This window comes from Bubalus kerabau, chromosome 16 (assembly GCF_029407905.1).
Source record: "Bubalus kerabau isolate K-KA32 ecotype Philippines breed swamp buffalo chromosome 16, PCC_UOA_SB_1v2, whole genome shotgun sequence".
Classification (NCBI taxonomy): Eukaryota; Metazoa; Chordata; class Mammalia; order Artiodactyla; family Bovidae; genus Bubalus; species Bubalus kerabau.
Genome location: NC_073639.1, coordinates 73,012,631 through 73,025,207, shown reverse-complemented (window position 1 = coordinate 73,025,207; position 12,577 = coordinate 73,012,631). Strand labels below are relative to the sequence as shown.

The following is a 12,577-nucleotide window of genomic DNA, read 5'->3' as shown; positions in this document are numbered from 1 at the left end:
GTCATCTATCTCCCTGTGTTGCTGGTGAAGGATGTTTGCTATCACCACTGTACTTTTCTGACAAAACTCTGTTAGCATTTGACATTAAGGTCCAGGAAGTTCTCTCCAACTGAGGCAGTCGGTAACTACTAAATATTGAGAAATAAAAGCCTACACAGCTTCTGCACCATTACAAATCTTAATGATACAGCATTACCAACTGCAAATCATGCAGTGTTACTAAACAATGGACACCTCAGCTGACAACTACATGTTATCATTTTAATCAAGCATAAGAGCTGCTTGCTAACGTAGTGTCCCCAGTGCTTAAACTGAGAAAAAAGCAGAGTACACAATGTTTTCATGCTAAACTCTATATCACATTGCTCTTGTGAGAAACTTAAGGTTTTTTACTTCCCTTCTCCATCTACTTTAGTGGAAAAACAGCTTACAGCACTTACATTAACAAGAGACTCCTTGAACTTGATGTGAAGTCTGTAATTAGAAAGGGCAATGATGGCATCCTCAGCGCGGCCCACGTACTCTGTGCTTTCTCCATGAAGTTCAAGAAAAGGGACCTTCAAAGTGGAAGAAGAAACGCTTCAGAGTCCTGAAGTAGTAAAGCAAAGCCTTTAAACACAGCTCAGGTGAATGGACTATAAATACTGTCACTCAAGACAAGACATAAATGGGTGCGGGACCTAAAGAGGATGCGTTTACACCCACAAGATGCAAAAAACCTAGTTATTCACATTTAAGACTAAAGAAGGAATGACACAGAGATGACCACACCTCAGTGGGAAAGTCATTCTAAAAGAGATGTTCTCCAGCGTACATTTCTATTATGTGTGTGGTTTAGGGAAAAAATACATTTCTCTAATATGTATTCCTATATGCAGTCCATTACTTCAATCCACTGGCTCTGCTACATTGTTACTATGATGCTTAATACTTGTTTCACAAACAAAAGTGGCCTGGAATTACCTGAAGATTCTCATCCTCCCGGATCAGCTGCTTCCTGGGAAAGATCTGATTGGCCTGGATGCACTCAAGGCTGTGCTGAGTCTCTTCATCCTGGAAAAAACCCAAATGTTTAAATAATTTCAAAGCTCCTACTCCATGTTTGGTTTTTCTGCCATATCTAATAGCATAATCACAATGAAAATCCAGGTGCCTCGAAATGGAAAACACACCAATATCAAAGAAAGTCAAAGAGGTTAAGAACATTTCTATTAAGCATTAGTAAGTTGTTAGTATATTACTTTTAGGAGAAGCTAAGATACAGTGGCTTTTTTCTCTTAAGTTATAACCTTTATTTTTTAAAGATGCACTATGGTACATATACACAATGGAGTATTACTCAGCCATTAAAAAGAATACATTTGAATCAGTTCTAATGAGGTGGATGAAACTGGAGCCTATTATACAGAGTGAAGTAAGCCAGAAAGAAAAACACCAATACGGTATACTAATGCATATATATGGAATTTAGAAAGATGGTAACAATAACCCTGTGTACGAGACAGCAAAAGAGACACTGATGTATAGAACAGTCTTATGGACTCTGTGAGAGAGGGAGAGGGTGGGAAGATTTGGGAGAATGGCATTGAAACATGTAAAATATCATGTATGAAACGAGTTGCCAGTCCAGGTTCAATGCACGATACTGGATGCTTGGGGCTGGTGCACTGGGACGACCCAGAGGGATGGAATGGGGAGGGAGGAGGGAAGAGGGTTCAGGATGGGGAACACATGTATACCTGTGGCGGACTCATTTTGATATTTGGCAAAACTAATACAATTATGTAAAGTTTAAAAATAAAATAAAATTAAAAAAAAAAAAAAAAGAATTAAATGATGTGACCAATGTCTGGAATTTGACTCAGAACATTTGGAGGGGGAAGGGTAACAAGGAAGTGAATGGAGCATAAATGAAACAACTGTCCTATGAGGGGATTAATACATGGAACTTTAAGTGAGAGTTCACTATACCTCAGTGTCTACTCTGGTTATATGGGAACTTTCCATAACAAAGCTGTTTTCTTCTCAATGTAAACTGAAGAACTGAATCCTCAAACTGAAAACATGTGTGTGAACCATACCCCTAGTTTAATCTTTGTATTACATATTTATTTCTATTAAGGCAATCTCAAAAGATAATAAATTATAATCTAAATGGCACTTGAACTCATCATAATTTACATCAAAAGTCTTTTACATTATAAATTTGTATGGTATACAAAGATCAGGGGGAAAAGCAATCTACTGGAAAGTCCAGGGGTAAATTATGATGAAATTATTTACACAGCAAATTTTATAAGAGCAACAGCAATTTTAAACATAAACCCTAATAGAATGGTTCTCCAAATGTGATCTGTGGATTCTGAGACCCTTTTAGGGCCTCTATGAGGTCAAAACCACAGTCACAATAATACTAAGACTTTTTTTAATACTAAGCCTGTAATAATACTAAGCCTTTTTTCTCTGCACTGACATTTGTACAAACAGCACAGAGAGACTCAGTGGCCCCTTAGTATAATCTAGCAGTGGCACTTTGAATGTCCTTGGTAACAAGTAGGAGAAAAATGATCAATTTTATTACATTCTAACCCTTAAGTCTTTTTCTTTTTTAAAGAGGAAATAGAGACTTCCCTGGTGGTCCAGTGGTTGAGACTCTAAGCTCCCAATGGAGGGAGCATGGGTTCAATCCATGGTTGGAGAACTAAGATCCCACATGCTGCATGTCCAATAAATACATAAAATAAAATATTAATAAATAAATAAAGAGAAAATACACATGAAAGCCTTTTGCTGCACAGTGAAGTATTATGGTTGTCTCAAGGTAAAGCACTTGTGCAACTGTTTCAGTTACAAGCTGAACTAGCAACTTCTTTTGCAAATGAATGAGCACCACTTGCAACTGACAAACTATGGTAATTCAGACTTCAGTAGATCTTTTCTTCAAGTGCAATCAGCTGCCAGTGATGAAGTTTTAATGAGAAAATTAGAATTTTGAGAGGCTATCATCTGCCACAAGGAACTTTACAGCTTTCCAGTATCAAATACTTTTCTGATATGCCCAGTGGCAATACTACCAAGTGTGATTTTTTAAAAGAAATTTTATTGCAAAATATGTCTACCTTTGGAAGACGTGCATTACTCATTTTCTCACTATTCATTATTTTCAAAATGACCTGTTCATGATGTTACAAAATCACGCATGGATAAAAGATCCATTTAAAGTGCAAGACAACGGATGGTTTTAACATAATACAAAAAGTTCACTGACATGACTTCAAATTCCACACTGCAACTAACCTTCAAAGAACTAACACTTGTCAAGTTTTGATGTGTAACAGAAGAACACAACTACCTGGAAAAACTATTAAAGTACTCTTTCATTTTCTAACTACTGAGTAAGGCTGGATTTACTTCATTTATTTCAAAAAATACACTGTAACAAAATGGATGCAGAAGTAGATATGAGAACCCAGCTATCATCTATTAAGCCAAATATTTTTTTAAAAACTGTAAAAATGTAAAACAACATCACTCTTTTACATTAATTACTGCTGGATGAGAAAAACATTACTTTGCATTAAAAATGTTATGCAAAATTGGTATTGTATAAAAATGAATTTATGAACATTTTAAGGGTTTCTCAGCTTTGACTTCTAAATCAAATCTCTTACAATTATACAGTGGAAGTAACAAATAGATTCAAGGAATTAGATCTGATAGAGTGCTGGAAGAACTAAGGATGGAGGTTCATGACACTGTACAGGAGACAGTGATCAAGACCATCTCCAAGAAAGAAATGCAAAAGGGCAAAATGGGTTGTCTGAGGAGGCCTTACAAATAGCTATGAAAAAAAAAGAAGTGAAAGGCAAAGGAGAAAAGGAAAGACATACCCATTTGAATGCAGAGTTCCAAAGAACAGCAAGGAAACAGATAAGAAAGCCTTCCTCAGTGATCAATGCAAAGAAATAGATGAACAATAGAATGGGAAAGACTAGAGATCTCTTCAAGAAAATGAGAGCTACCAAGAGAATTTTGCACACACAGAAAGGCAATATAAGGACAGAAATGGACAACAAAGGACAGAAATAGTATGGACCTAACAGAAGCAGAAGCTACTAAGAAGAGGTGGCAAGAATACACAGAAGTACTGTACAAAAAAGATCTTCATGACCCAGATAATCATGATTTTGTGATCACAACACTAGAGCCAGACATTCTGGAATGCAAAGTCAAGTGGGCCTTAGGAAGCATCACTACAAACAAAGCTAATGGATGTGATGGAATTCCATCTGAGCTATTTCAAACCCTAAAAGATGATGCTGTGAAAGTGCTGCACTCAATATGCCAGCACATTTGGAAAACTCAGCAACGGCCACAGGACTGGAAAAGGTCAGTTTTCATTCCAATCCCAAAGAAAGGCAATGCCAAAGAATGATCAAACTATCGCACAATTGCACTCATCTCACACACTAGTAAAGTAATGCTCAAAATTCTCAAAGTCAGGCTCCAACAGTATGTGAACCGTGAACTTCCAGATGTTCAAGCTGGATTTAGAAAAGGCAGAGGAACCAGAGATCAAATTGCCAACATCCGCTGGATCATCGGAAAAGCAACAGAATTCAAGAAAAACATCTACTTCTGCTTTATTGACTATGCCAAAGTCTTTGACTGTGTGGATCACAACAAACTGTAGAAAATTCTGAAAGAGATGTGAATACCAGACCACCTTACCTGCCTCCTGAGAAATCTGTATACATGTCAAGAAGTGACAGTTAGAACTGGACAAGGAACAACCAACTGATTCCAAATCCGGAAAGCAGTATGTCAAGGCTGTATGCTGTCACCCTGCTTATTTAACTTATACGCAGAGTACATCATGAGAAACACTGGGCTGGAGGAAGCACAAGTTGGAATCAAGACTGCCAGGAGAGGTATCAATAACCTCAGATATGCATATGACACTATGCTTATGGCAAAAAGTGAAGAACTAAAGAGCCTCTTGATGAAAGTGAAAGAGGAGAGTGAAAAAGTTGGCTTAAAGCTCAACATTCAGAAAACTAAGGTCATGGCATCTGGTCCCATCACTTCCTGGCAAAGAGATGGGAAAAGAGTGACAGATTTTATTTTCTTGAGCTCCAAAATCACTGCAGATGGTGACTGCAGCCATGAAAGTAAAAGACGCTTACTCCTTCAAAGAAAAGTTATGACCAACCTAGACAGCATATTCAAAAGCAGAGACATTACTTTGCCAACAAAGGTCCGTCTAGTCAAGGCTATGGTTTTTCCAGTGATCATGTATGGATGTGAGAGTTGGACTGTGAAGAAGGCTGAGCGCCGAAGAATGGATGCTTTTGAACTGCGGTGTTGGAGAAGACGCTTGAGAGTCCCCTGGGCTGCAAGGAGATCCAACCAGTCCATCCTAAAGGAGATCAGTCCCGGGTGTTCTTTGGAAGGACTGATGCTAAAGCTGAAACTCCAGTACTTTGGCCACCTCATGTGAAGAGTTGACTCACTGGGAGGGACTGGGGGCAGGAGAAGGGGATGACAGAGGATGAGATGGCTGGATGGCATCACTGACTCAATGCACATGAGTTCGGGTGAACTCCAGGAGTTGGTGATGGACAGGGAGGCCTGGCGTGCTGCAGTCCGTGGGGTCGCAAAGAGTCAGACACGACTGAGCGACTGAACTGAAACACATAAGGGGGCTTCCCTGGTTCCTCAGAGGTAAAGCACACTCTTGCCAATGAAGGAGACACAGGTTCAATCCCTAGGTCAGAAGATCCGCAGGAGCAGGAAATGGCAACCCACTCCAGTATTCTCACCTGGGAAATCCCATGGACAGAGGAGCCTGGCGGGCTTCAAATGATGAAGTCACAAAGAGTTGGACAAGATTTAGTAACTAAACAACTACAACAGAACACTTTTATTCTCTTGAAGATCATTTCGGTTCTGTTCAGTTCAGTCGCTCAGTCGTGTCCGACTCTTTGCGACCCCATGGACTGCATGCAGCACACCAGGCCTCCCTGTCCATCACCAACTCCCGGAGTTCACTCAAACTCACGTCCATCGAGTCAGTGATGCCATCCAACCATCTCATCCTCTGTCGTCCCCTTCTCCTCCTGCCCCCAATCCCTCCCAGCATCAGAGTCTTTTCCAATGAGTCAACTCTTCCCATGAGGTGGCCAAAGTACTGGAGTTTCAGCTTTAGCATCATTCCTTCCAAAGAACACCCGGGACTGATCTCCTTCAGGATGGACTGGTTGGATCTCCTTGCAGTCCAAGGGACTCTCAAAAGTCTTCTTCAACACCACAGTTCAAAAGCATCAATTCTTCGGTGCTCAGCCTTCTTCACAGTCCAACTCTCACATCCATACATGACCACAGGAAAAACCATAGCCCTGAATAGACGGACCTTTGTTGGCAAAGTAATGTCTCTGCTTTTGAATATGCTGTCTAGGTTGGTCATAACTTTCCTTCCAAAGAGTAAGCGTCTTTTAATTTCATGGCTGCAGTCACCATCTGCAGTGATTTGGGAGCCCAGAAAAATAAAGTCTGATACTGTTTCCACTGTTTCCCCATCTATTTCCCATGAGGTGATGGGATCAGATGCCATGATCTTGGTTTTCTGAATGTTGAGCTTTAAGCCAACTTTTTCACTCTCCACTTTCACTTTCATCAAGAGGCTTTTGAGTTCCTCTTCACTTTCTGCCATAAGGGTGGTGTCATCTGCATATCTGAGGTTACTGATTAAGATAGACTACAGGATTAAGATAGACTAATCCTAATCCTGAGAGTTGAACTATAAAGAAGGCTGAGTGCCGAAGAATTGATGCTTTTGAACTGTGGTGTTGAAGAAGACTCTTGAGAGTCCCTTGGACTGCAAGGAGATCCAACCAGTCCATCCTAAAGGAAATCAGTCCTGAATATTCATTGGAAGGACTGATGCTGAAGCTGAAACTCCAATACTTTGGCCATCTCGTGTGAAGAACTGACTCATCTGAAAAGACCCTGATGTCGGGAAAGATGGAAGAGGGTAGGAGAAGGGGACGACAGAGGATGAGATGGTTGGATGGCATCACCAACTCAATGGACATGAGTCTGAGTAAACTCCAGGAGTTGGTGATGGATAGGGAGGCCTGGCGTGCTGAGGTCCATAGGGTCACAAAGAGTCGGACATGACTGAGCAAATGAACTGAACTGAGGATAGACTACTGACTTTCCAAGAAGAATGGTAAAAATATTACTTAGCTAAACATAAGCTGAATCAACTGACTTATTTATTATAGTTACTGAGTTTCATAGGTAAAAGGGAGGCCAAACTTGAGATGGATGATGGGGGAAGAGCTGGAAGGAGACGAAGGCAAGGAAGAGAAAAGTCTGGCAGGTGTGTTAACCTGTTAAGAGGCTGGAAAACAAATTTCCCCTGGGCTAGCTACAAGCAGTAGTTTAAGAGAATATAATCCACATGGTAAATTTCCTGATATCGCTGAGGAACACCAGGCATAGTGGAATCTCATACTTTTTAATCCCTACCAGCTCCATGTGGAGTTGCTATAAAATCTTGAAAGGAGATCAGTCACCACAGTTCCAGGCTAACTTCTGCTACTTGGTAAACTATGCAGGTATCAGAGGTCAGTCTATAAGTCAGGGGGAAGTCAACATTAAAGATAAATATTTAAAGAACATGGGGAGTAGAAGCTAACCAGTGGAAATGTCTATAAACTAAATTTATATATAAACGTTGCAGGATTTAAAAAAAAACTACTCTTTAGAGTCACATATGTGTAGAAACATTTGACAAATGTAAAAGCTTAAAGTGATTATCAGTCTCATTGTCAATTTTAGTTACCATTCTTAAGAGTGGCATTAAAAGTCATCAAAAATAAAAATTTTTATTGATATAATATTTATGATTTCTTTCAACATAATCCAAAGAGGTGGGGGTGGGGAGTCAGAAGAAACAAGTGTGGTCATGAACTGATTACTGCATCTGGCTGATGCCTATGTGGGGCTTATGAGGGTTCATCATACTATTTTCAATTTGCATAGGCTTGAGATTTTCCATAATGAAACACAAAAACATTTTCCTAATGCTTAACCTCCCCAAAAGATCTCAATCTCATTCAAGAATTTTTTAAAAGTATGAAAGGATGATATTCAAGAAAAATCAGTGCTTCTGAATTCTCTACACAGAAAAATAAGGATTAAGAACACGTAAACAAATAGCTAAAACAGAATTAATACTACTTAAACCAATGGTTCAACAATTTGCAAAGTGTTAGCTAGTAAAAAAAATCATTAGAAGTCCAACAAGTCGAAGAAAAATGTTTAATGCATTTAGTGAAATAAGCAAAACAGAAATTTAATTATGTTTTAATTCCAACTACATAAACTATACATAGGCACATACACTAGTTAGAAAGAATACAAGAATTATAAATGAGTACTTCTAAAAACTTATTATAAAGCTGCTTAATGAAAGAGTTTTTTTTTAAACACATGGTCACACTGGCTCCCTGAACACTGCACGTGCGCGCGCACACGCGCACACACACACACACGTATCTCCAGAGCACACCAGGAAGACTGTCTGCAGTGCACCAGAAGCCCCAGCGGCACCAGAGCAAGGACCACGCCGCTGTAGCTGTGCGGGATACAGCGAAGGACAACCCTTCAGTACACAACAGAGCTGCTTTCATAAGCCCGCCACTTGAGACTCATTAGCACTGGCATATATATCATATAAATATTAGGCAAACACCTCTTCAATTTATTAAAAACTCGTGAAAACCAATAAAATAATACACTATAAAGAAAAGCTCATCAGTACTTGGGTATAGGATACATCAGAAAGCTGTTGTGCCCATAAACTAAGAAAAAAACCGGCAAAGGTTAAAAATGACAGCAGTTACCTTTCTCACTTTAATGACACTTCTATACAACTAGTTTTTTTTGTTTTAGTTTGTTTTTAATGTTGAAAGGCATTTTCCACCCATGTTCCTAATGATGCTTGAAATTAACACGGCCTTTTCAATTCCTTCTTTGTGTGCCAGCATGACAGAGTTTGGATCTAGCTAACATCACCAAGGTAGAAACAGGACAATATTACAGAGGACCATTTCTTTCTTAAGCCTTGAAGCACTGTTTACATATTTTCGGGCCTGATAGAAATGTAGCTGGCTCATTGCTCCCACTTCTCTGCCTAAAGTGGGTCCTAAATGGCTCACAAGTCACTGAAATACACTCATTTTAGACACAGACACAGGCAGGGGTTGTGCAGAGCTACTTCATCTTCTTTGGGATAAAAACAATGTTAAAGAGGAAAAAATGGGAAGACAGGGAACTGCTTTAATCCAGAAAGGAAAATTCATAAAGAATATGTGTATGACCATATTAATTCTCCACAACGCAACACATACACACAGAGAAAAGCTTCTTACTGTATCTTCCTTCCCAGAAAAGCAAGAAAAACCTGAAGTCCAAGAAACATTTGGTCTTGAATCTATTTATACTACCTGACTAAAAAGAGACAATATCTAACTCACACGATTAAAGTGAATAGAAGCAAAACTGCTCTAAGACACTAGAATACTCAAATTATTACTAGTGATACTAAGTAAACAATAAAAGAAAACAGACAAAAGAGTTCTGAGGACAGGTAACTATAAACTTACTAGTATTCACTTAACTGTCAGGACAGAGTTCAAGTCCAGTTGTCTTGTTATTTCTTTGTACTTACCATGACAGGAGGCCCAGATTAGGAGGAGAGATCTCCGTCCCTTCTTCAGTATCCTGACAAGACTTTTCTTTCCTTTATGCCTGAAACTTGGGGGGGGAAAGGACAAAATTGGTAATTTTCCATGTGTGTGCTAAGTTGCTTCAGTCATGTCTGACTCTGTGTGACCCTGTGGACTATAGCCTGCCAGGCTCCTCTGTCCATGACATTCTCCAGGCAAGAATACTGGAGTGTGTTGCCATGCCTTCCTCCAGGGGACTGTCCCAACCCAGAGATGGAGCCAGCATCCTGTGCATCTCCTCCATTGGTGGGGGGTCCTTTGCCACTAGCGCCACCTGGGAAGCCCACTTTCCCATTTGGCCATACCCTAATTAAAAGAACTGCATATACAAGGACCAAAAGACTTGACCAGAGTCAACCAAGAAAAACCTGAGAATCACCCAGCCAACCCACTGCTGCTGCTACTGCTAAGTCGCTTCAGTTGTGTCCGACCCTGTGCGACCCCATAGATGGCAGCCCACCAGGCTCCCCTGTCCCTTGGATTCTCCAGGCAGGAACACTGGAGTGGGTTGCCATTTCCTTCTCCAATGCATGAAAGTGAAAGGTGAAAGTGAAGTCGCTCAGTCGTGTCCGGCTCTCAGCAACCCCATGGACTGCAGCCTACCAGGCCCCTCCGTCCATGGGATTCTCCAGGCAAGAGTACTGGAGTGGGGTGCCATTGCCTTCTCCAAGCCAACCCACTAGTCAAATCCAAACTCCTTTAAAGGGCTGTGAAAATCATCCTTGCCGTAACCTATTTGAGCAAAAACAGTTGCGAAAGCTTATGCTCCTAAAGTTGACAGCAACATGAAAAATATTATAAACCTTAGATGAAAATAATAAAGCAATAATTGAAACCAACCTGCGAATGCAAATACAGTATAACAACAATATAATTCTTACAATATTATATAGCATGTTTTTGTAAATTCTATAAATTCAAAATGGATCTCCCCATCTGTGGGAACCAAACTGATTTAGTAAACAAAATATGAAAGAAAAAAGTCTTTTACCCAAATATCCTACGCTCAGTGAAAACTCAAACTGTGCTAATACCTTTACCTCGTTTTCAGAAACAACTGTAACAGTGGGGGAGGAATACCGAACAAGAACCGCAGGCTACTAAGAACACTATCACTTTAATAAGTAGCTTTCTAAAAATATATATATATATAAAGTAGATACATTACACACAAAGCCAGCATTTCTAGTTCACTAAACTTCCACAAATACAGCATATTTTTGGAAGTCTGGGATTCAATATCCAAAGCAAATGCTTTATGATCAATGAAAGTGAGAAAACAAAGGCCATCAAAGTAGCAGGGCTCAGAGCCTTATACAGTTGTTACTGGAAGAGTGGTATGAGGTGACGTAAAGGATGGCTCTGGCTGTAGGGTGGGAACAGACTAGATTGAAATTACACTCATCTCACACGCTAGTAAAGTAATGCTCAAAATTCTCCAAGCCAGGCTTCAACAATACGTAAACTGTGAACTTTCAGATGTTCAAGCTGGATTTAGAAAAGGCAGAGGAACCAGAGATCAAACTGCCAACATCCATTGGATCATCGAAAAAGCAAGAGAGTTCCAGAAAAACATCTATTTCTGCTTTATTGACTATGTCAAGGCCTTTGACTGTGTAGACCACAACAAACTGTGGAAAATTCTGAAAGAGATGGGGATACCAGACCACCTGACCTGCCTCTTGAGAAACCTGTATGCAGGTCAGGAAGCAAGTCAGAACTGGACATGGAACAACAGACTGGTTCCAAATAGGAAAAGGAGTACGTCAAGGCTGTATATTGTCACCCTGCTTATTTAACTTATATGCAGAGTACATCATGAGAAACGCTGGGCTGGATGAATCACAAGCTGAATTCAAGATTGCCGGGAGAAATATCAGTAACCTCAGATATGCAGATGACACCACCCTTATGGCAGAATGTGAAGATGATCTAAAGAGCCTCTTGATGAAAGTGAAAGAGCAGAGTGAAAAAGTTGGCTTAAAGCTCAACATTCAGAAAACTAAGATCATGGCATCTGGTCCCATCACTTCATGGCAAATAGATGGGGAAACAGTGGAAACAGTGGCTGACTTTATTTTGGGGGGCTACAAAATCACTGCGGATGGTGACTGCAGCCATGGAATTAAAAGACGCTTACTCCTTGGAAGGAAAGTTATGACCAACCTAGTTAGCATATTAAAAAGCAGAGACATTACTTTGTCAACAAAGGTCTGTCTCGTCAAGGCTATGGTTTTTCCAGTAGTCATGTATGGATGTGAGAGTTGGACTATAAAGAAAGTGGAGCACCAAAGAATTGATGCTTTTGAACTGTGGTGTTGGAGAAGACTCGAGAGAGTCCCTTGGACTGCAAGGAGATCCAACCAGTCCATTCTGAAGGAGATCAGTCCTGGGTGTTCATTGGAAGGACTGATGTTGAAGCTGAAACTCCAATACTTTGGCCACCTGATATGAAGAGGTGACTCACTGGAAAAGTCCCTGATGCTGGGAAAGATTAAGGGCAGGAGGAGAAGGGGACGACAGAGAATGAGATGGTTAGATGGCATCACCGACTCAATGGACATGAGTTTGGGTAAACTCCAGGAGTTGGTGATGGACAGGGAGGCCTGGCGTGCTGCGGTTCATGGGGTAGCAAAGAGTCGGACACAACTGAGCGACTGAACTGAACTGAAGTCTAGTAACAAGGCCTTGATTTTCAAACAAATTTAACAATTTAAGAAAACTCAAAGTAAGAATCAAGTTGCAATTTAAAAGATCATGTGTAAAACTATTTTAAACAA

At 40.2% G+C, this 12,577-nt stretch overlaps 1 protein-coding gene across 6 annotated transcripts in view; it reads right to left on the bottom strand.

Annotated features, from left to right (window-relative positions):
• Positions 1-12,577, bottom strand: part of MTMR3 (myotubularin related protein 3) — a 132,315-nt gene that overhangs the window by 48,888 nt on the left and 70,850 nt on the right. For 4 of the 6 annotated variants that reach the window (XM_055549462.1, XM_055549461.1, XM_055549457.1 and 1 more), the window contains exons 3-4: positions 964-1,053; positions 441-557 (exon numbers count right to left, since the gene is read on the bottom strand). In XM_055549462.1, coding sequence (XP_055405437.1) covers positions 441-557; positions 964-1,053 — 207 coding nt within the window. Of the gene's footprint in view, positions 1-440; positions 558-963; positions 1,054-9,739; positions 9,826-12,577 lie in introns of all 6 variants that reach the window. The other 2 variants (XM_055549460.1, XM_055549459.1) reach the window with 1 other exon arrangement.